The sequence below is a fragment of the Arvicanthis niloticus genome, chromosome 5 (genome assembly GCF_011762505.2).
Source record: "Arvicanthis niloticus isolate mArvNil1 chromosome 5, mArvNil1.pat.X, whole genome shotgun sequence".
In the NCBI taxonomy this organism is placed as follows: domain Eukaryota; kingdom Metazoa; phylum Chordata; class Mammalia; order Rodentia; family Muridae; genus Arvicanthis; species Arvicanthis niloticus.
Genome location: NC_047662.1, coordinates 34,958,824 through 34,982,165, shown reverse-complemented (window position 1 = coordinate 34,982,165; position 23,342 = coordinate 34,958,824). Strand labels below are relative to the sequence as shown.

Genomic DNA, 23,342 nt, shown 5'->3' with positions numbered 1-23,342 from the left:
CACAAGAAATGCATGGCTTGACTCATGCCACAGGCACCTCAAAGATCACAAAGGCCACCAGGGATCTATGACCCCAGGCGAAGCCTCAAGGCTAGGACAGTATCACATGGGCCGAGAACCCAAGAGAACAAAGGTAGATCTTAGAAGCTTTGCCTCTAGCATGGGGTGGTGCAGACTACAAAACCACATAGGCTACGAGAGCTGCAGGAAAATCTAAGGTCTGTAGCCTGCCTTTGTGTGCCCACCACAGGCCACCAGGAACCGGGGGATAGCCTCCTTCCACCCTTCTCAGTCTCGTGACTCACCTGCTGGCCTTCCTCCTCTGCTGCCCAGTACACCAGCTCATACTTGACAATCCGCTCCTGCGGGGGCAGCAGCCACGAGAGCTGGATCCTGGTGTCCGACTCTGCTTTGGCCTGGAAGTCTGCAGGCTGTGCAGGCACTGCAACGTCCATTGCAGGACATTGTCAGCCTCACAACACCTCCAAAGGCCCAATGAGAGGGTGCCAAGCTCTCACTAGCTTGGCCTACATCCCCAGTGACCAAGTAGCTGTGGAATATGGCATCCTCACCCTTCCCAAGCTCCAATGTCATAGCCTGAGGAAACAGGAGGGACCCTGCCCAAGTCTCTGTTGTCAGCTGTCCATCTAAAACAAACCCCCTACCTACCTCCCTGCTGCGTCTTGACTTGGATGGTGGGGCTGGGTGGGCCGTCACCCACGGCAGTGAAGGCAAGGACTCGGAGGCTATAGGTGATGCCAGGCAGCAGGCTGCCCACGGTGGTAAGGAGTCCTGCGTCAGTGTTATGTTTGTGCCAGGCGCTCAAAGGGCGTCGCGAATCTGGGGTGTAGTAGACGCGATATCCCCGTACCAGGCCATTGGGCTCCTCAGGCGGTTCCCACTGTACCAGCATGGTGCTGGCACTCAGCATTCGGGCCTGCACACGGCGTGGAGGGCTGGAGGGTGCCTGCTCACCCGTGCGTGCTCGAACTGCCTCACTGGGTGGTCCTCGCCCAATGCTGTTAACAGCCAACACACGGAAAGCATATTCTGAAAAAGGACTGAGGCCACCAATGCTGTATCGGGTGCTGGCCACACCATCCACTTCCTGGAAGGGGCCGTCTGTGCCAGCTGCACGGTACTGGATGCCATAGAAGGACACAGGCTCAGTATTTCCAGAGTCCCATGTCAGGGTAACACTGGTGGCGGTTGTCTCGGTCACCACAAGATCAATTGGAGGCTTTGGCAGAGCTGAGGAGAAAGAATTGTTAGATGCCATGACTCTGAGGACAAATCCAAGGCATCAACCAAGCACAGGGTACAGCCACCAGATTGTGGTTGATACCCACAACCTTCCTTCAAAAAAGGCTTGAAAAGCTTGAGGTAACTTCTTGGGGCAGCTACTGAGATAGTGCAGCCAGGTCTGATGGTGGTCCAAGGAGCCATGAGCCCTTTAGTATGTAACATATCACCCTTAGGACCCTACACACACACACACACACACACACACACACACACACACACACACACACACTGGATCGTCACATTAGCATATGTGATTCACCCAACAGACTTGGTCCTATCAAGTCCCACACAGTTCACATGCCTAGACTAGAAAGAGGGCTACCTGTTGTTCATCTACACTCCCTTGTACCAAGTGTAACACACACACACACACACACACACACACACACACACACACACACACTGCACAATGCACTATCTCCCAAGGGATTGGCCTTTAGAGTTCAGAAAGAGTCATGAACTTGCTAGCCCTGCCACCAGGACCCATGGTTTGGCTCAAAATGAAGGTGGCAAAATCCCAGGCCCATGGTCGCTCCATGAAAAATGGCCACTAAGTCCTAGGAACCCCATTCAGTGCCACAATGACTCGTGGTCGTATTTCTGCTCTTTGGAATTTATAGTCTGGGGAAATAATCAGCAAATGAGTTGATGGTAATTGTGAATGAGAGGGAAAAACACAGCCTCTCCTTAGATGGGTGTGGGGGGTGGGGGACAGAAAGTCTCACAGTGCTGAAGCCTGAAGAGAGATGCTAAGCCACTGACTGTGACAGAGGAGGTGCAGGCATGGGACTAGAACAGTGTGTTTTTGTGCGGCTGGCAGAAATTGAGAGTGGGGACCAGCTGATGTTCCTGGGTAAATCCCAGAGCAACGTGAGCCCCTGAAAGCTACCTTTTGCTTTCGTAAAAGAAAACAGTATAAGGCTAGGTATGTAGGTGCTTCTCTGGTGTGTGTGAGGTCCCGGGCTCCACCCCAAGGAGAACCAGGAGGAGTGGCATGATTAATCCTAGCTCACATCCTGATTTCCTTTCGGCAGTACTGGAGAATTGAGTCCAGGGCTTCCAACATGGTAAATACTCTACCAACTGTGCTGCAGTCCTTGGGGAGCAGAGGCAGGAGGATCTCTGTGAGTTCAAGACCAGCTCCTACTTATCTGCCACAGGCCTGAGGATCTAAATCCCTCAAGACGGAGGAGAACAGCAGCTGGCTGAGGCACTGGTACACTCACCTTTTACTGTGACCTGGGCCGTGGCCTCTATCATGCCTAATGAAGAGATAGCCACACAGGTATAGTTGGCAGATCGCATGACATTGCTGAGCTCCAGAACATTGCGGCCAACTGGCATCTCGTCCTCTTTGGTAAGCTCCTCGGCGCCCATCATCCACTTCACATACGGCATGGGTGCCCCCACTGCCACACACGTGAGATTCACGCTGCCACCCGGCATCACCTCTTGGCTGCTGGGAGGGATGGAGAAACGAGGAGCCACACGGCGCACTGTGGGAGGAGGGAGAGAGGCACTCACAGGCTGGGCAGGATGCAAAGGTGAACAGAAGGGCAGGGGCCCCTCATCAAGGAAGCCTCTCTTGTCAGAGCCAAGCCCATGCTCAGAGACAGGAGGAGTGGCGTCCCTGGGGCCCGGCTCACCATTTCCCACCTCACTTTGGGAACAGAAGTTGTCCCTGCACTCAGGGACCATCTGGAACACCTCTTAATGAGAACTTGCATAACCATGGTCTTATCTTATGGCATGAGACACCCAGCCAAGGTCACACAGGACTCAGTCCAAGAGCCAGGCCTGGTTAGGGCCACAGTCCAGGTGGTCCTCCAATGACCACCCTTGCTTACTCCTGACTCCCCTCCTCCTGTGTCTCCAGAGGGACCAGATAGGGGCACCAATGAAAGAAATCCAGGTCCTCAAGAGCATGGCTGGGGCGGGCAAAGGATCAGTCTGGGAGTAACATGGCCACCTTCTCTGGAGTCAATGTCTCCACCTCCAGGCCATGGTCCCAGGAGAGAAGAGAAAATGGCACAACTACCTGCTGGGCCTTGGCTGTGCAGGTCAGCCTGGGACCCAAAATGTGGATGGCCCCTTAGGAGGGCTAGTCCGGGGACAAGGGGTTGGGCGGGCCAGGGACGTGGTCCGCGGGCAGGATGGGCATGATGATGGCAGTAACATGATGAGGATGCCGAGCAGACGGCTTTCTGCACCAGTGAGTAAGGATCTCAAGGAGGGTGGCTGAGCCTAGCCACGACCCCCCAGCCTTGGACTCCCCTGGTCAGAAGCTGTCCTGGGCTTCTCAGTCCAGGGCAAAGCCTGGAACCACCCTGAAGTGGCAAGCTTGGCAGAGACATTCAGAGCATGCAGAGGGGTAAGGTGGACAAGACCTAACTACACATAGGCATGCTTGGCATGCAGACAGATCATGCAGCTGCTGGCAGAGACTCATACGTATCCTAGATGGTCACCCTACACAAAGGGCCAGAGAGGACAGGCAGCAAGCCTAAGTGACCTGCTGGCTACTATGAGAGCACAGGTCTCTAAGGACTCTCGCTGGGGAGCCCAGACATGCAGAGGACCCATGGTACCACATAAGAAGCATGTTACAGCATAGCCTCCAGGTCACAGAAGCAGCGGTGGAATCCCCGGAAAGACCATCAGGTTCAACCTCACCTCAATTCCTAGGGGGTCAAACTGAAGCTCAGAGCTGAGACATTTCCTAAGTCACTGAGGCTGCACTAAGGGTCTGCCTAAGACATCTTTCAAAATCCATTTCCCTCCAAACACATAGTAAATGCCACTAGTTAACACCTCAATAATACCACTCCCGAGGTCCCTCCGCCTCTCACCCTAGCCAGCTCTGGAGCCCTCCACGACAACTGGCGTTCCCCTGATTAACACGTTTCTGCATGGTTCCAGATGCTCCATGACCACCCTGTAGGACCTTGGGTAGAACTTGCTTCCACACCTTCTATGCCAGTTTCACGAAGTCCTACATGTGGAATCACAGCACTGGCAGCTCCAGTCTGTTCCCCAGTCACATCAGACATTTACCAGGAGTGTACTGAACATGTCCAGACTTCCACCTTTGTCCTGAAGCAGCAGCACCCTTATTCTTTCCTTTCTCTCCTCTCTCTCTCTTCCTCCCTCCCACGCTCCCCTCTCGTCCCCTCTCTTTAGAGAGCTAGGAACTGAACTCAGAGACTCATACATGCTAGGTGTTGTACTCTACTACTGAGCAACATTTCCAATCCCATCCACATTTTCTCCCCGGGAGCCATCTCTCCATCCTTGGCACTCGGCAGCACGTAATCTAGATCTGGCTACTAAGTAACAACCTTTGGACCAGAAAGAACCTTTGGATGTTTGCACAACCGATGAGAGCAGCAACACACTTTACAGGGGCAGCCAAGCTTAGGTTTTCCTTTCCTCAGGCCTAGGAGGACCTGCTCTAGTACAAAGGTAAGAGCAGTAGAGTAACTGTGAGAGGCAGTGCCAAGCAGTGGCCTGACACTGAAGACCTGGCTCCAGCCCTGCCCGCCACCAAACTACTTCTACACTTCCTAGTTTTGTAACATGAGACTCTTTGTTTTGCCTACTCTAGCATACATGGGGTTCTATCCTAAGTCTCCTTTAAAAAACTTACTTATCTAGTTTTTTTGTTTTGTTTTTGTATATACAGAGACGTATGGCCCTGGCTGTCATGGAACTCACTTTATAGACCAGGCTGGTCTCAAACTCAGGTCCGCCTGCCTCTTCCTCCCAATGCAGGGATTAAAGGCCTGTGCCACCACTGCCCAGCAAAAACTTATTTTATTATTCATTTATTTAAATTTATTTTATTTTTATTCTAGGTATATGAGTGTTTTGCACCGCATGCATGCCTGATGCCCGAGACGGTGGTGAGCTTCCATGTTGGGACTGGGAATGGAGCCTGGGCTCTTTGTGAGAACAAGTGCTCTTAACCACTGAGCCAAAATCTCCAGTCCTAATTTTTTTTTTTTTTTTGGTTTGGTTTGGTTTTTCGAGACAGGGGTTTTTCTGTGTCGCCCGTGCTGTGTTGGAACTCACTCTGTAGACCAGGCTGGCCTTGAACTCCGCCTGCCTCTGCCTCCCAAGCGCTGGGATTAAAGGCATGCGCCACCACTGCCTGGCTCTAATTTTTTTTAACTTGTGTGTGTGTGTGTGTGTGTGTGTGTGTGTGTGTGTAGGCCTGCACAATCATAAGTGCACAACATGTATGTTGGAACCCATGGAGGCCAGAAGAGGATGTTGGAGACTGTAACTGGAGTTACAGATGGTTGTAAGCCACTTTGTGGGGGCTGGGAACTGAACATGGACCTCTAGAGCAAATGCTCTTAACCCTTCAGCCACCTCTCCACCCCCTATCATTGATCCTTTTGTGTCGTTTTTCAAGACAGGGTTTCTCTGTGCAGCCTTGGTTGTTCTGGAACTTACTCTGTAGAGGAGCTGGTCTTCAGCTCTACCTCCTGAGTGCTGGGATTAAGTGTGTGCCATCACTGCCTAGCTTCTTTATCATGTATGTTAATATCAGGAGTCTACATGGCTGATGACACAGTATCATAGACATGGCAGTTCTCATGACAAGGGGAAGGTGTGTCCCAGGGTCATGGCTACCAAGTGCCCCATGGAAACAGACTCCCTTTCAAGAACTCTCGACCAGCACAAGGTACAGGCAGGCTTTGCCAGGCCGGGGCAATGGACACTCTTGAGCTTCAGACCAGGTCCAATAGCTGGGCACTACAAGGTGAAGAATAGGTATGCAGGGCTGCATGTAAACCAGGTCCAGGCCTAGCAAGAAATGGAGGAGTTCAGAACACAAGAGTTGCTAGAACTGAACAGGCCTCTCTGTCATCTCCTTTTCAGTGAAGGACATGGAGTTAGGTACAGAGGCAGCCCCCTCCCCCCCCCCACACACCCACCGCTTTCACTCTCTTTTCCTTTCTTTTTGGGACAGGGTCTTATATCCCTGGCTATCCTGAAGCTTAGTATAACACCAGGCTGGCCTTGAACTCATAAAAGTCCATCCACCTGCCTTTGCCTTCTGAGTGCTGGGATTAAAGCCATGCATATCACACCTAGTGGAAAGCTACTCTGTGCTCTGTACAGAGGGCTCCTATGCCACCATGTCTCAATTGCAGATGGGGGCCAGAGTCAACACTGACACAGGAAGTGACACATCTGCCTTTATATACTCAATAAGATTAGGTCTGTGTGGTTAAAGCTCCCATCTTGGAAAGCCATGAAGGCCATGGGGCTTCAGCACTGGCATAAGATAGGGCTCCAGATGAGTACCAATGGGACTTCTGACAGTGATACAGGGGAAAGGTCAAGGCCAGACATCTGGCTCTAGTTAATGGTGGAGCCCTAATGGAAGAGGGGCCACTGGGTACCAGACTCAGGGGGTTATGCAGCAGGAAGTAGGTCTTTGGCAGAAAAACCTAGGGCTCATACCTAAATAAGTCCAAATTTTTATCCTGGATAGTCCATGGTGGATGTGGTGTTTTCTGAGCCAGCGAAGGCCTCGGGGATCAGCCTCAGAGCCAGGCCAAATGCCCTGGGCCACTCCTTTCCATCTCTAGCCACTGTCAGGATACTGGGGCCCTGTGGGAACTGACACTAAGAATGGCTTCTATCTTCTCTCCAAGATGCAAGCTAGAGGGAGAACTCTAGGGGCTACAGACAGGAGTGAGGTCAGGGTCACCCAGCACTAGGAAAGGAACTCAGCCAGAGGCCTTAAGTGTTCCACATCCCTACATAAGGGCACTAGGGTCCAGCCACATGCAAAGACTCCTGGAAGGCGATTGGCTAGAGCTCAGGCAGGCCAGCACATCCACAGGAAATGGTGTGGGGGAAAGAGGCAACAGTGTCCCAAGTACTAGAGGCCCTGCGTCCTGGCCCAGCCTAGACATCTACCCGTGCCAACAGCTAGAAGTGGTTGATGCTCCAACACAGCATCTCCACCATCCTCCCCCGGCTGCCACAAGCACAGGGCCTCCAAAGGGAACAGGACTCACCCTGGATTCGGTCTATTGACAGAAGCAACAGCAGGGAAGGAAAAACTGGAGCTGGGGAAAATGCACTTAGGGTCTAATCTCAGGCTCCAACAATGCTGGTCTATTACCGTTCCCCGTGCATCCTTAGTGCTGACATTTTATAGACAATTTCCAAAACAGGGCCCTGCCATTTCTGGATTATATTTCAGCTGTAACTTTTAAGTCTAATTATTTGCGCTGACAACCCCCTATAATAGGGTGGTGCGGCGCCTGGAGGTATCAGCACTCAGTGGAGTGACAGCCTAATCGCAGGGGGAGGTAGCCCCGCAATCTGCATTCACTTGCGGAAATTTCTCTGATGAAAATAACACAACATTAAGGAGGGGATAAGGGGCAGGATCCACTGTATCAAGATAAAATAACTCTTTAATAAATAACCTTGTGGCTGCCGCAGAGCAGTAATTAAATGCTGGCACACCCGGCACACAGTTTTAAGTAAAGCTAGAAAAATGTAAGATGCAATTATCAGCACCAAACAAATTACCAGTCCGGCAAGTCCCCCCGGAATATTTAGAAACTCATTTCTCCTTCCCGTTAAATATTTGTGTATGCGTTTATTTTTGGTGGGACCACAGGGTGGGTGTGGGAAAGAACAAAGGATGCAGAAGGTAGGTGGAGGGGTATGGGGGAATGGCCGAGGACTGGGCTGTCTGCTGATCACTATTTTCTGAACGTCCTGGCAGATCCGCCTGGTCAGCGAAATGGTGTAACCGAAATGCCCCAGAGCTCAGGAGTGCATATGGATGGAGGCTTATGTTGATATCTGAGCCCAAGCTGCAGCCTCCTCCTCACTGGCTCCCTTGTCCTCCTGGAGTAAACTCAAAACCACAGAGCATGATGTAGAGGCCACCTGGTAGCTTGGGTCTGTCGTGTGCTTCTTCCTCAGACCCCTAAAGCCCAGTGATTAACCCTTTACACCACATGATATGTAAAGGTCCACTAGCCCCTTTCTGGCCCAGTACTGGGAAGGAGAGGCCTGGCTCCAAGGGGACGGTTCTGGGAGGGAATACAGGTTGTTTCAAGAAGCCCTGCCCAACCTAAGGCTGAGCTGGACTGATACTCAAGGCCCCAGCAAATTGCAGTGACAATTCAGTCACTCCAGGCATAAGCAAACTGGATCTGAATGCTCAGTGCCACTGCACAGCATGGGACTAACGGCTGTTAGCTGGCCAGTGAGCCACATACACTGTACCCTCCGAGAGGCAGAGGCTGGCTTGGAAGCTCAGGTAGAGGGATCTGGGCAGGCAGGGTGACCTTGGTTTGGATCTGGTAGGAGACAGAAAAGATATAATGTTGGGACACCTACTCAGTGTACAAAATGATGCCACTTGCCTTGGACTGCGGCCATCAGGGTCTTTGGGAGGCAGAACAAGGCTGGTCTTAAGTCTCAGAACAGCCAGGCTGCTTCGCGGAGCATTGGTAAGGCTCTGGGGGCCTCAAGGACAGGGCAGACATTGCAGGACTATGTCGTGTACTGCAGGATCTCAAGGGGACAACTCACTCTAAATTAGCCTCCTCCTATTGTCTCCTGTAGTTCCACCTCTCTTAGGGAAATGTGGCCTACATAAGGGTGGGTGGGGAGACTGCAGAAGCTTCCCTGACCCCCTACATGGCAAGCACTTCAGCCTTTACAGTTTCTCTGACAGAGATCCCCACAACCATTCCTGGAACAGAGAGCTAGCCCAGTCCAGGTGCAAAGCTGGGTGCAGTTCTGTGGGGTACAGTTTTATGCCGTGCACCATGCATGTATGGCCACTCCAACAGTGGAGCCTGGCTAAGGGGACATGCAGACACACAGTGCATCAGGGACTCAAGCAACAGGAACATGCAGTGCAGAAGGCCTGCCCACCCATCCCTGGTCCTGCCTGCCAGCCAGCCCAAACACTGAGAAGAGGCCAACTGGCGGGCAGGCGCGGCTGGAGCGGGCCTGAGGGAGCCGACCAAGCCCGCTGGTCCCAACTGACGGGCACAGTCGGTGGGCGAACTGTAGATGGATAAGAAGTGAAAACGACCAACCTTCTCGCTGATCTGAGAGATGAGAGTTTGGGTTGATGGCAGAGTGCGATGAGGATGAGAGGGAATAAAAAAAGACAAGGAGAAACACAGAGAGAGTAAAAACAGGCCAACCTCCATCTGCCCACACAGCACAGAGACAAGACAGGACTCCTGTGCCCCTCGCACACACACGTGCACACAGGTGCACACGGACCACGCCGCTCACAGAGGACTTAGGACTCATGGAGGGACACAGTGGACAGGGTGGGCCCACCAGCAGGTGACAGGGACGATGAGGGCAGAGCAGGTAGGAGTAGAAGTGGGGCACGGGCCAGTCCCCACGCCTTACACACCCTCACTGCTCAGACAGACCCTACCAGGCTCTGGGGTCAGGGCCCACCCAGCTCACAAACCCACCGAGGCACACAAGCCACTATAACCCCACCACTGTGAGGAAGCCCCATGCTGCGTAACACTAGTGTGAGGAGCACGTCTGGATGCCTGTGGGAAGAAAGGCTAGGAGGCAACATCCTCATTTCAGACAGCGAAGACTCAGATGCCAGGTCTCTGAAGAGAATGGGAGGCTGGTGAACTCCGTACAGGTAAGCCAGGCCTTGCCAAGGGCAGGGTTCTGCCTTGGCCCTGGCAGCTGTATGCTTGAGAGCTGGAGGGGAGAGACGCCACGGATGGAAGGAGAAAATGAATCACTCGGGGAGGGAGTCAGATGGTGATGAAGAAAGAGGCTGGTCCACCCAGCGTGCCTGGGCCTGCTAGACTGTGGGTGGAACTGTAGGCAACTGTGAATAAAGTCAGATGTAAATGTACGATGTGTGTCCCCCAGCGCTAGCCCAACAGAAACCCAGACAGCTGACTGTCGTGTCTCCTGTGCACCTGGCAGTGTGCTGGCAGCTTTACATGCCCATGCACTGCCCCATCGTTTGTAGCAGCCCTAGGCCTCAGGGAGGCAGGGAGAGCCCCGACAATTTGGGGAACAGAGGAAGAATGAGGGGAGGCTAAGTTTGAGATGAGTCAATAGACAGAAGAACAAAGTTAGAGGTGGAGACAGAAGAACTCAGGAGGCAGCAATCCTAGGCAAAGGGTCTCCACACAACAAACTGACTCTGGGTGCCGGGGTCTGGAGAGAGCTGTGGTTATTTAGACTGGTCTGATTAAGCACTGCCATTGGTACCTGAATGGCTAGGCATGCTTCTAAACACCCTTCTGTGTATAGAATGTCCCTCAACAGAGATGTATTCAGTCTAAAATATATCAACAGTGCTAAGGATAAGAAACCCCTGAGCTATATATAACTCACACTAGCCTGAACCAGGAGGCTTAGGGCCTGACAGAGTTGGGGACTTCCATCTCTGGGTGATAACAGGAAGTACTATGGATTGAATCTTGAAGCCACTATACTGGGAGACAAGAGTCCAGCAGACATGCACGGGGTGGGGCGGGTTCTTCCATGCCTATCCGCCCACATACAGAGTTACAAACACAGAGCTAGAGGTTAGCATTACACAGGCTTCCCGGAGCACTGCTGGGGGCTGATGGGGCTTTGTTAGGCACAAAGAAAAGCTGGTCACACTGGGACAGGCAAGAGTCCCAGTGAGCAAGTCTTTCCTTATGGTCTGTAATCCTAGACCTGAAGGTCCCCCATAGATTTAGATGGCTTCTAGATATGAGGCAGGGCCTGGAGGGTGAGCTGCAGAAGCCAGGTTGGCTATGTTAGGCTCTAGATAGGAAGGGCTGAGGGTAAAGGCTCCTATACTCGGCTTCCCAAAGCTCTTGCAAGTGGAGCTTATCCCAAGAGATGGGATAAGGCAGGATCCAGCTAGGGTCATGTCCAAGTCAATCATGTGTGGACACTTTGGACTCTGAAGGTAGGGATGATTCAAGGAGTTAGAATCTCCTGGTCAATGCCTTAGCGGCCACTTCAACCCATTTCCAGAGATAACCATTGCCCTGCTACTGGTCACAGCCAGCATGACAGTGCTAGCTGGACAGGTGTGGTGCCCAGCTAGGATGCCCAAACCATCTTTTTTGAATCTGAGTGGCCTTTTCCTGCTTTGGTACCGCCTATGGCAGCTCTAACCTAGGAAATGGCCATAAAGCAATGCTGAAACAGCTGGTTTGGGGCTTACAAAGGTTCTGCCTGGATTCTCCTCTCTCTGGTGTAGCCATGTGCAGACGGGGCTGCCTTGGCTGAAGAAGGAGGGGGAGGCTGGTCATTGTGAAGAGTCTTATCTCCCAGAGGAAACTTTACAGACTCCTGTGCCTTTGTTAAGATACCCAGCCTGGATCAGCCTGGGGTTAAGAAGTGTGCTCTTTCGAGGTCTACTCTCTGCTTTCAGGAAGTTTTTGGGTTCCTGGTCTCCGTCCCGAGGATGTTCCTAAAGATAGGCAGTGGGTCATCTCACTGATTGGTATACAGGACACCCAACAACAACAGTGATAGGTGTTTCCCAACTCCCTCGAAGGAACACAATTAGCCCAGCACAAACAGTCCCATCTGGTCAACTAACAGGCTAATACCTGCAACCTCTCCAAAACCAACCTGTGCCCTGGGGCACAGCTGGCCCTCAGTCAGTAGCTGGCAGCTTGCACCTCTCCATCTTGAGTAAGCAAGTCTACTAAACTGCTTTGAGAGGAAGAGAGACCACTGCTATCACTTGGGCTCCATGAGCTGGAGACACATCAGAGCATCCTCAGAAAGATGGGAGGAGGCTTTCAAGTGTTGGAGTCACTACTGCAGGGGAGCTGCAGGGAAGCTTGGTCTCTTTCCTTCAGCAATCCCCAACTAGGGATCCATGCTTTCTAGACTATCTCTTGTGGTATCAGGGAGGGCCCAGGTGGCCCTCTGGCTGTAAACAGAGGCTGGACACCAAAACAGTCCCAGACCCTTCAGCTGTGGACCTAACTGTAAATAGCACCCAGTTCGTTTTGCCCCAACTAGGATTGTCCAAGGCAATATACCCATAGAAGCTCACGGCTACCTCAGCCTTAACCAAAACATGACGGGTGGAGTCGGTGATAGAACACAGCAGGCTCCTCCTGGAAGATCTGTCTGGTCCATTCCTGAGCCCTGCCAGATCTAAAGTTTAGAACCAGAGTCCTAGAGCCCAGCCTGCTAGGGTAGCAGGAGGAAAGTCAGGTCAGACATGCATATTCACATGTAATTGTATGTGTCAGTGCCCTACCTCCACCCCCAACACGCGCGCACACACACACACACACACACACACACACACACACACACACGAATAGCAATGTCTGCTCAGAAGGCTCCAGACTCCCACAGGGCTCTGGGACCGGGCAGCAAAGACCTACAAGAGATACAAATGCTCCCAGGGGTGAGAGGGTGGAGGGAGTGTCTGCTTCCCCAAGGGCCTGAAGGGAAAGAAGGCAAGTGGTGGCGGCTGCTACTAGAATGCCCACTGGGAGCTACGGAGGCGGTGGCTGCTAGTACTGCTGCAGAAAGAGACGAGAAGGAAAGACTTGCAGAGTCCCTCCAGTATCTGCACCAGGGTCTCCTCCAGGCAGCATGCTTGGCAGGTGAAGCCTGGCTCCAAGCTGACAGAGCCAGGTGTGGCCAAGTTCTTACCTCGCACATACAGGTTGGCGGGGGCCGAGTAGCGTGTGCCTGCAGAGTTGGTTGCCACACACTCGTACTTGCCTTGGTCAGACTCCTCGCTGCTCTCAATCTGCAATGCACCTGTGGGGGGGACACAAGAGAAGACGTCGGTCATGGTCCATGGTGAGTGTGGCCTGGGACACGAAGGCCTCGACAAGTATGGCCACAGCCTATGGTCTGCAAGGCTTACAGGAAGTGCTTTCTGATGAGCCAGGTCCCTCTAAGCAAGAATCAAGACTGTGTACTTAGAAGCAAGATCCACCCAGGGGCTGTCTATAGAGTGCCCACCACTGTTCTGGGTCCTAAGGCTATTCACCAACAGTCATGTTTATCAATAATGTTCTTGTCCCCAAAGCCTTCAGACCCCACAGGTCTGGAATTCCCGAACAAGCAATGTCCTCATCAGACCAGAGCCTGAGAAACTATCATGTACTCTGAAGGAAGGGGCTTGCCTGGGGACTTGGTGCACAGCAGCCTCGGCCCCACACTCCCACCATCTCCTCCCACTCTCCCTCCACCCTGCTAGCCCCACCCTTTCCGGCTACTTTCCTCAGCTTGGCCCTGCTAAAGTGCTTCGACCCACCAAGGCTTCTGCATAATTCAGAAGGCTAATGGAGACTGTAGCTCCCACTTGGGCCAGCGCCCTGAGGGGCTGCTCTGGCCACAGTCGGACAGACAGGAGCCAAGACTGGGGTGGGGGTAGCTGAAAAGACCCTCTGAGAGGATGGATGAAACTTGCATTTGGGACCTGCACTGTCAGGTCGAGTGAATGAACCCAAGGTGGAGGATCACTTGCATGGATGCCGCCCCAGCCCCAGCCCCACCCCCCAGCAATAAACACTTGGAAACTGCTAGTGAAAGCAAACTGGGCTATCTATCTATGACAGAGAAACCCACAGGGCAAAGCACCACGCCCCTCCCTGGAACAATTTGACAGACAATTACACCCACACAGGACAGTCCAACGGACAGCTAATAACCCCCACAGGACACAGTCTGACAGAAAGCCACCTCCTGCATGAACAGCTGGAACAGCTCTAAAGAGCTTCTTCCTCCACTCTGACTGACAATCACGCCTACACAGGACAGACAGAACCTGCCAGGTCCCACCTAACTGGACCGGACAGGAACCTCAGAGGGAATTTCAAGCTGTGTTCTCACAGCCCAGGCCCACAAGGAGACACTCTGGGCCCAAGCTTCAGCTTCTTCAAACCCCGTTCTTTCCCCTTCCACCACAAGCACCATGGTAGCAGGAGCTCTAAACATCAGAAGGCTGAGGCTGGCAGCAGGGGTGGAGGGATGCCACCACCACAGAGGAAAAGCGCTGGCCTGTCCATAGCCTTGACCTCAGCCTCCCCATGGACATCAGATCGGAAGGCAAATGCCAAGCAACTGCAAGAACAGTGCTGACTGGCAGCCAATGGGTCATATTCATGGGATGAATGGACACTGTTATAGCAGACAGTCACCCAAACAGGTGAGGATCAGGGCCCTGGCTGGTGAGGTTTGCTCATGGTCAGCTCAACAGAGGTTTGGGGAGACAGGCAGCTGGTGTCACAAGTTGAGGACAGGAAATAGTGCTTGGGACTGCAGCTGATGGAAGCTCCCCTGGGACAAGAGCCTCCTAAGTCTGGTCAGGAGACCTGTGCTGTTAGTTATTTTTGTCAACTTAACACAAGCTAGTCATGAGAGAAGAGAAACTCTCAAATGGAAAAAAGCCCCTGTTGTATTTGCTGGCAGACAAGTTTGTGAGATATTTTTTTGATTAACAGTTGATGTAGGAGGGCCTGGCTCACTGTGGGTGGTAACACCCCTGGGCAGGTAGTTCTGGATTTATAAAAAAGGAAGCTGGGCAAGCCAAGGAGAGCAAGTCAGTAAGTAACTCTCCTCCACTGTCTCTCTCTGCTTCTGTTTGAGTTGCTGCCCCAACTCTCCTCAATGACAGACAGTAATCAGCACATGCTGACCAAATGAACCCCTTCCTCCCCAAGTTGCCTTTGGTCATGGTGTTTATCATAGCAATAGAAAGCAAACTAGGGTATTACCCGGTACAGACCCTGAATCTATTTGCACACAGACGTCTCCAAAGCTGGTACTGACACCCCAACCCAGTAGTAGGGAAAGCAGGGTGTGTGTGTGCTAAGGAGACAGATGTGCAGGGAGAGGCAGAGAGAGCACGGAAACCGAGTCCAGTAATCAGAGTGACAAACAGCTGTCCCCAGACCCAGCTTCTCTCCTGAGCTCTCTAGCCTTCAACAGAGGGCTGAGATGTGCCCACAAATATTGACGAGTGTGGAAAGAAAATGGCGGGATAAAAACACAAACTACCATTCTGTATGTGACAAACTGTGCATACCCATCCTCATTCTCCTGTAGGTCACACAGCCCTGAGGAGAGGGGGTCCTGGCTCCAGTTGTAAGAGGAGACAGACTTGAACCCTGACCTTTTCCAGTCCAGAATCTATGCTTTCTCATCAGTAGGTTGCAGAGCCCTGTTAAGTGAAGGCAGTTCAGGGGGGCTGCAAGCTGACAGGTCAGCTGACCTAGTTATACATGGGTCTAGTTATTTCCCAACTGCCATCTAAAATAATCTAAAATCTCTAGTCCTTGCTGCTGAAGAGATATAAAGGATGATCCTCGTTTGACCACGGAACCAAAATACTAAAGGAAAGGTCAAGTAATAATCTAAGAAAAAGGAGACCCTCAAGGGGAAGGGTCAGACTTGGTCACGCTCCCCAACCACTTTCTCCTGGAGAAAGTGTCTCCGTCTACGCCAACCTTAGGTTCAGGCTAGGATTCGCTATGGGAACCAAATGGGTCCGTTCTGTGGAGCTGCCCTAGAAAGCCTGTGTGGCAGGGCTTGCCATCCTGGGTGGTCTCAGCTAGTATGTCCACAATGCAGACTTGTAATGGATGAGTCCACGGGAGGAAATGACTGAGTGGAGGTGTGTGGTGGCTGGTGGTAGAGGGGGGCTGGAGCTGGAGATGAAGAGACTGGAGAGGGCAGGATGGGTATGGGGAGGTGACAGACTGGACGGGATGGAGTGGAGGTGACCAACAGCGACAGCAGTGGTGTGGTGTGGCGTGGTGTGGCGTGGCGTGGCGAAATGCACGGACAGCATTCTTACCTCTGATTGGTGAACCACCTGGCGAGGTAATTTGAATGCAAATAAGATCAGAGAGAAACATTAGTACAAAAGGAAGGAAAGCCACACAAAGCCAAATCAGATAAAACAAAACACCAGAAAGGGCCTTAACTACATGGAGAACTTGAGGCCTCTGTGTAGGTGACTCAAGTGTTGTATGAACAAGCACCAGGCTGGGCCAGGCTGAGTGTGGGTGAAGCATGTCCCCTGGGTCACTGGCACTGCTCTGAGAAGCAGAGAGCTGGAGCTGGTGGAGGTGTTGACAGGAATCAGGGAGGCAGGACTGGGCTCCTATGACCCTTGCTGGCTGAGCTGATGGAGAGAAAGACCACCCAAATCCCACAGGGTAACGTCCAAGGAGAGCATTTACCAAAACAAAACCAGGGCAGTTAAGTAGGCAGGGTTAAGGGGAGAGCTCACATAGGTTACCATGAATTAGGGAGCCCCAGACACAGACCAGCCCTGGCATCCAACAGGGGAGGCATGGGACTCAACTCACAGCCCAGTGGCTAACAGCCTATAAAACCCACCTGTCCTATTAAAACAGAGTAGTCAGAACTCCTCAGCCTATCCGGTGAGAGCAAAGGGCCAGCACTCACCCCTTGTGTGTTTGGTGTTTCAGATCCCTGGGATCAGGAGTCAAAAGGGACAAGCACTTGTCTTCCAAAGCCAGGCCTGTTATGAACCGAGTAGGTCTGCCTCCAACAAGTGCCTGTCCTGAGACTTCCACTTTAACCAGTGGGGCCAGGAACCTATAGACAGAACCAGACCCATGCCTATCCACCCCTTGGATCCTTCAGTGGGGGTGGGTTGGAAGTGCCAGAGATCAGTTCCTGTCTCACTGAACTTGGTAACACCCACCTGGAAAAAATACCTATCTCTATGCACAAATGAGGAAAAGGAGGCCTGGAAACAGTAAAGAGGCTTTTACATGAGGCAACAGGATCTAACCAGTCTAACTTGGAGCCTTCCTGATGGACATCCTGCAGATGTGGAGGCTAGAAGCAAAGGTAGTGGCTGGGGGAGGGAGCAATGTGTTCACACAGGAAAGTGAGAATAGACCAACATAGAGATTCTCCGTGTGTGTGTGTGTGTGTGTGTGTGTGTGTGTGTGTGTGTGTGTTCTCTCTCTCTCTCTCTCTCTCTCATTTGGTGGTGGTGGGGGGAAATCACTGAGAACCTTTTAGGGAGTCCACTAAAACAAAGCGTACAATTAGTAGTTCCTACAATACTAAGACTGGGTGGTGGAGTATGCCTGTAATCTTAGCACTTGAGAGGCTGAGACTGGGTGACTGCAGCAGGTTCTAGGAGAGGCTGGACTCTAGAGAGGATCATGCCAGCCAGGGCTATACAGTAAGGACCCTGCTTCAAAAGCAGAACTAGCTGCCCTATTTCCCTGCTTTCTCTTATGAATATAAGTGGCATTTCCTGACGAGTACATAACCTGTAACACTGTTTACAAGCTGAATGCAGCCACATTTAAGCTCCACATTAACAACGAGGTTTTCCTAACTAAATATTTTTTGTCTTAGATTACACAATTATCTTTTTTATTTTAGAATGTTATTTATGTTAATACTTCATAGTTTTTAAATTATTTTAAAATAATTAGTTAATATTAAAAATCTTCTATCTTAAGTATCTAAGACGGTAAACATCAATAGGTATAAGCCAGATAAACAAAACTACCTAAAGGTCCTCTGAATTAAAGTTAGCAATACTAAGACCAGAGAGCTGACAACCACTGACCCTCCCATGGTCTAGGTCAGAGCTGGGGCAGGGGTTGTAGTGTACACAGCCTGGCACTGAAGCCCTAAGCCTGTGGTTCCTGTTCTTTCTCCACTTAACCTATTGTCTGAGACTCTGGCCTTTCTGTTTCACTACACAGGTATATGGGACTGAAGGGGCCCAAGTGTCAACCTTCCCAGGAGACTTGTGCCAATGAGCTCAGAAACTGACTGCTCACACACTGACTGCTCCATTCTGAAGACCCAGGCAAAGGCAGAGCCGAGCGGCGTAGTAGATGGGCCCTTCCAGTCAGAGCTGGACCAGCCAGCAGAGTGAGAAGCCACAACAAGCATCTCATCAAAGGGACTAGAGGCCTCCTCCTCAGCCAGAGCTGCCATCTCCACTTGACAGCCCTGATTCTGCCACTGCCACAGCAGGCATCCTTTCTTCACGGGCTTGCCTCGGGTCTCAAGCTCAAGTGGCTGAAAGGGGACTGTGGCAGCAGATCACGTTGCTGCAGCAGGGAGAGAGCCCTTCAAGCAGAGCTGACACCTAAGCAGTGCATGTTGCCAGCCCTTGCTCTGGGGTCACACCATATGCAGACGTGTACAGATGTGCTATGGCTCGCAGATGCTGGGGGCGCTGTAGAGACCATCAGAGGGACCGGAGGTCTGGAGAGCAAATGTCTGGAGCTCTGATAGATACAACTACTTCTCAGATTCCAGGGTTAGGACATGCTGTTAGAAGATACTGAGGTTTCCTCCCAGGAGAACTCCCAGGCCCTCCACATGCGACCCCTTGACCTGCAGAAAGTGGATATGATCATCATAGTCTGTCCTATTGCAGAGACAATGCAAGAGACTCCTAGGTAATAAAGGGTAGGAAAAGCACTCTGTAAAGGGTGATATGAAAACCATAAGGTCCTTGAAAATAGGCAAGTGTATAGGGACCTGAAAGAAGGGATGTCCCCACCCGGCTTCATCCCAAGCACTGGACACATACGCCCTCCCCAGCCTATCTATGATCCTTAAGTCACAGCTTCCTGGTAGCAGGAAAGGTCAAATGAGTAGATACTGTCTTCAGTGATAAGTCCCAAAGGTCAATAAAATAATTCCTCAACGAGGATGTGGAGAGAACCAAGTATGGTGGGGAGGGGCACCGTACCAAGCAAATCTGTCCCAGGTCCTCCCATATCCAGCCTAGGTAAGTAGGGCTGGAGACAAACGCTGACAGCATGAAGCAGGGGGGCTCCTGAGGGAGTAGCCGGAAGCTGGGTACAGGCGCCCAGTGGGGGACGCTAAAGAGAGTAGAGGGCCAGGTGAGCAAGAGTGGGTCATCGTGGTCACCTGCAAGTGTGAATGAAGCGGCAGGAGGCAGGACAGAGCCTTTACCACAAACCAGGCCGCAGAGTGTCACCGTTTCCTTAATGCAGCTACTTTGCAAGATATGAAGACTGACAAAGTTAAGTAAGGCCAGAGAGCTAATAAGGTGCATGTAGATAGGACAGGCTGAGATAAAGCCTGCATGTGATGTGAGCAGGGTCCCCTGGCCAGAAGCAGTATCTGACCACGCAGGCAGGGTCAAGGGTTACGAGCCCAGGGTCCAGCACTGGCTCTCAGAGTCTAGGGGGAAGATGAATGGGCAATACCAACAGTTGCTGGAGGACAGAGTTTTCAGAGTGAGTCTAGAGGCAGGGAGAACAGTGCTGTCCCAAGATAGAAGAGAGGCAACAGAAAGAGAAGCGGGCACCAGTTTGAGATCCATTTGGTGAGGCATGAAGAGAATGTGGTTCCTTACTAAATGGGAGTGTTGGGTCTCTTTCAGTTGGGGGCGAGTTGCCACTATTAGAAAAATGGTCAGTGGGTGCAGGGAATGGCTGTTTGCAAAGAAGTCATTGGTCATCTCAGATAGGGTGAAATCCAGATGGCACAGACCTGGAGCTGGTACAGGATATCTGGGCTGGGTTGACCAGTATAGGTACAGATAAGGAGGTAGCTACTGAAGCACCAGGAACCATGGGTTTGCCTGCCAGAGGACAGACTGTCAGAGCAAGGGTGAGGCTGGCAGGTCTCTGGGCCAGAGGAACCAGCGCTTCAGGCAAGGACAATAGGGCAGCTTGAGGAAATCAGGGGTGGCAAAGCCCAAGGGAGGGCAGGAGGTTTGCTCAAGGAGGAGGAAGGGCTGTTGGCCACTGTGAGGACAAGAAGGAAGAGGCATGTGCAGCATCCAGGGGAGTAATGGACAGGGGAGGGGTGGCACAGGGTCTGGCACACAGCAAGCGCTACATAAATACTTGATGAACAAATGCTGGAGACAGCGGGCCTTCCCAGAACTGCTGCCTGCCGCAGACAGTCAATGCCATTCCGGGGAGGAGTCAGGCCTGTAGGGAGGACCGTCTGGCAGCATGGGGAACCTGCCTGGGGGCACCCATGAGCGAATACAGGGGAGCAGAGCCATGCCGGCCTCTGTGCTGTGCTGGGCAGCAGCCACAAACGCTGCCGGACCATTTCCTGCCTTGATTATGGCTGTTTTAATTAACTGCACTACAGCTGCCTCCATCTTGTTGAGTTTTAATTAAATTAAATGAGCTAACACTTCGTGGGCTGTCTCAGGCGGCCGTGGCTGGGGCCGGAATCCTGCCCTGCTGGGTGGCTCATCACTCCCTCTTCTTCCTGGGTACCAAAATGGTGTGGGCCTGACAGGAGTTGCTAGGGAGGGGCTGGGACTGGTGTGCACCTCTGAAGCCACCAGAGCCTTAAGAGAGGCGGACACATCCTTCATGATGTTGACATCAGAGCTGACAGGCAGCAGGAGCTCAAGCCAAACAACAGAGGCCTACCTTCTCTGCCAGCAGAACTTTGGGTGCCAAGTCTGTGGGTCTAGCCTGAGCTCCTAGCGGGTGTAGAATGCAGCCCAGCTGATTCTGAGCCTCGTTTCCCACCCCATCCATCCCTACAAAATAAAAATCCATTTTCTTGGCGGGAGCTTCACAGGCAGATCAATCAATGGGACAACACTTCCCTCTTGGTCACAATGGCATCCTTGTTCCCAGGGCTCCAAGGTGGCTCTGGTGGCCACAGCACAGAGGCAGATCCCCCCCTAGTTTCAGGCTCTTAGGCTCCATTGGAAGCCTGAAGAATCGAGTATCACTGGCCCCTCCCCCAGCAAACCCTGCTGCCCAGAGAAGCAGAGACATGGGCTGGGCTCTGGGAAAGGAGATGGAAAGCCAGGGCACCTTCCTCAGGCCTGCCACGCTGGCATGTCATGCATGCCTGGAGGAGCAAAACTGGCCAAAAGTGTGGTGCCTGACAATCCCAGAAGGATCAGGACAGAGCTAGCCACCACATCCTGTTCCCTAAGCAAGAGCTGGTCTATGACATTAGGAACATTCTAATCAGTCTTCCTTAGAAAGTTCATCCCCCAGCACCTAAGTGGACTAGACTGGAAGGTGTCTTCTCCGAGGTATTCATGACACCTAACTCTGCCCTCAGCTCACCTGAGCGCAGCTGCTTGATACGACCGTTGCTTGCAGCAGGGTCCACAGGAAGGAAGTCTTTGAACCAGGAGATCTCAGGGTCTGGATTCCCACCAGCTGCACACAGCATGGTGGCAGTGCGAGCCTTCTCCACCACCTTCAGTTGAGGTCCCATGTCGATAGTCGGGAACCCAGACGGCAGCTGGTCCTCTGCAAACAAAAAGTGTGTATTAGAACTAGCTCTGCTCACCTCTGAGGACCTCTCTGTGTAGCTTTCTCTTCACTTCCAGGTTAGCTGGGACCCATAATACACTTATCTTTTCTACCCCTGACTTCTAAGTACAAGCCCTACCCCAAATGAGGAGTCAGAGTCCTAGGTCCCTTTTGGCAAGGCAGGGGGCTGCAGGAGGGCCCATACCACCACATCCCTGCTGGGGAGTTGCCAAGTCTGGAAGTACAGACTAAAGATGTCAGCACTTATCTCTCTAGGTCCTGGGAAGAACAGAGATCAATCCTCTGCTGGCTGCGGCAAAGTGCTGTATGGACGTGGGGTGGGGGAAGGTAAATAAAGTCCTAAAGCATCAATAGTCACAACCCTACCCAAGGCTATGCTTGTCCAGCCTCCACATGTCAGCACACATGATATCCTTCCTTGGCCTGCATCCCTTCAGCTATACCATGTGGCAGAGCCTCAGGTCTCTGACCCTGGGCCCTGCCCTACCGATGACCTAACTCTAGTCTTGCCTTTGACCTTTAGGCTTTCTTACTCACACCTGACCCTGAGGACCAAGATAAGGCCTGAGGACCATGTCTGAGTATATGTAGGCTAAGAAGACAACAGTCAATCAATCAATCAATCAAACAAACAACAACAACAACGAAACAACCCTGGTCTTTCCTCCCAATGTTTCCTAGAGTTGGCAACTCACAAAGGAAATCACTTCCACTTGATCCATCCCCTCCTCCCGTAGGTTCCCTGAAGCAGCCCCAATGAGCTTAGACAAAGCTGCCTGATCCCCATCAGAAGCACCAAGAGCTGGGAAGACAGGCCCTGGAACAGTATAGACCATGTGAAACTGACATCTACCACACTACCTACCACCTCTGGGGCCTGTACATGTTCTTTACTCACTGATGCTCGTCTGTCTAATGGGTTTAGGTGTCTACCTCGTAACGATACCCTGAAGACTCCATCAGAAAAAGAATCCAGGGTGCTGAGGAGTACCAGACTTAGAATAGGCACTCAGTAGCTATTAGAAGTTATAATTAACCAGGCCTGAGCCACTGGGGCAGATAGAATATACTGGAACTATAGCCCGGGGCCCCCTTTCCCATTCTAGGCTGGTAAGAAGTCCTTCCCACTAGAACCAAACCATCAAGTGTTTTCCAGAACTCATCAGTACCTCTCCTCTTCCCAAGCTTGGTTCTGGGCACGCCCAGTGAGGGCACAGGGACTCTGCCTACCTTTTGTCTACCTTTTGGCGAAAAAGCTGGGCAGGGTGGTGCTCTGCTCTTGCCTCTGACATGCCCAGCACAGGTTAGTGTGTAGGAACATTTGCTGTGCCCAGGCTCCCATGTCAGGAAGACTCAGCCTCAGAGGGAGAAAAGTAAAGGGCAGAGAGACAGCACCCGCTTTTCCTGACGCCTCTGACAACCCACGGGGAGCACTTGGGGGCACAGATGAAGCTGGAGGAGCCACAGCAGGCAGAGGAACCCCAATAAAGTTGTAACTTCTAGGGACATTCTAGAAGGGTATCTGGCTGGGGTAATGGGAAAAGTCATCATGACCCTGAATCCCCAGGCTTGGCCAGAAATTGGCTATACACTTCCCTGTTTGCAGCCCTATAAATTCCAATGTAAACCCTGGGTCTCTTTGGCTGTACGATTCCACAGTGCCCTGACTCTCAGCTGATTCTTGAAAGGATCATATTAAACAGCAGCAGGAGAACAGAAAAAAGAGAGAAATGAGGACTGCGGACGCAC

At 52.0% G+C, this 23,342-nt stretch overlaps 1 protein-coding gene across 10 annotated transcripts in view; it reads right to left on the bottom strand.

The window, feature by feature from the left end:
- The window catches only part of Ptprf (protein tyrosine phosphatase receptor type F), an 83,097-nt gene that overhangs the window by 27,396 nt on the left and 32,359 nt on the right, over positions 1 to 23,342 (bottom strand). For all 10 annotated transcript variants that reach the window (XM_076934344.1, XM_034501609.2, XM_076934347.1 and 7 more), the window contains exons 6-10: positions 21,381 to 21,569; positions 12,982 to 13,092; positions 2,532 to 2,801; positions 670 to 1,251; positions 306 to 442 (exon numbers count right to left, since the gene is read on the bottom strand). In XM_076934344.1, coding sequence (XP_076790459.1) covers positions 306 to 442; positions 670 to 1,251; positions 2,532 to 2,801; positions 12,982 to 13,092; positions 21,381 to 21,569 — 1,289 coding nt within the window. The remainder of the gene's footprint in view (positions 1 to 305; positions 443 to 669; positions 1,252 to 2,531; positions 2,802 to 12,981; positions 13,093 to 21,380; positions 21,570 to 23,342) is intronic.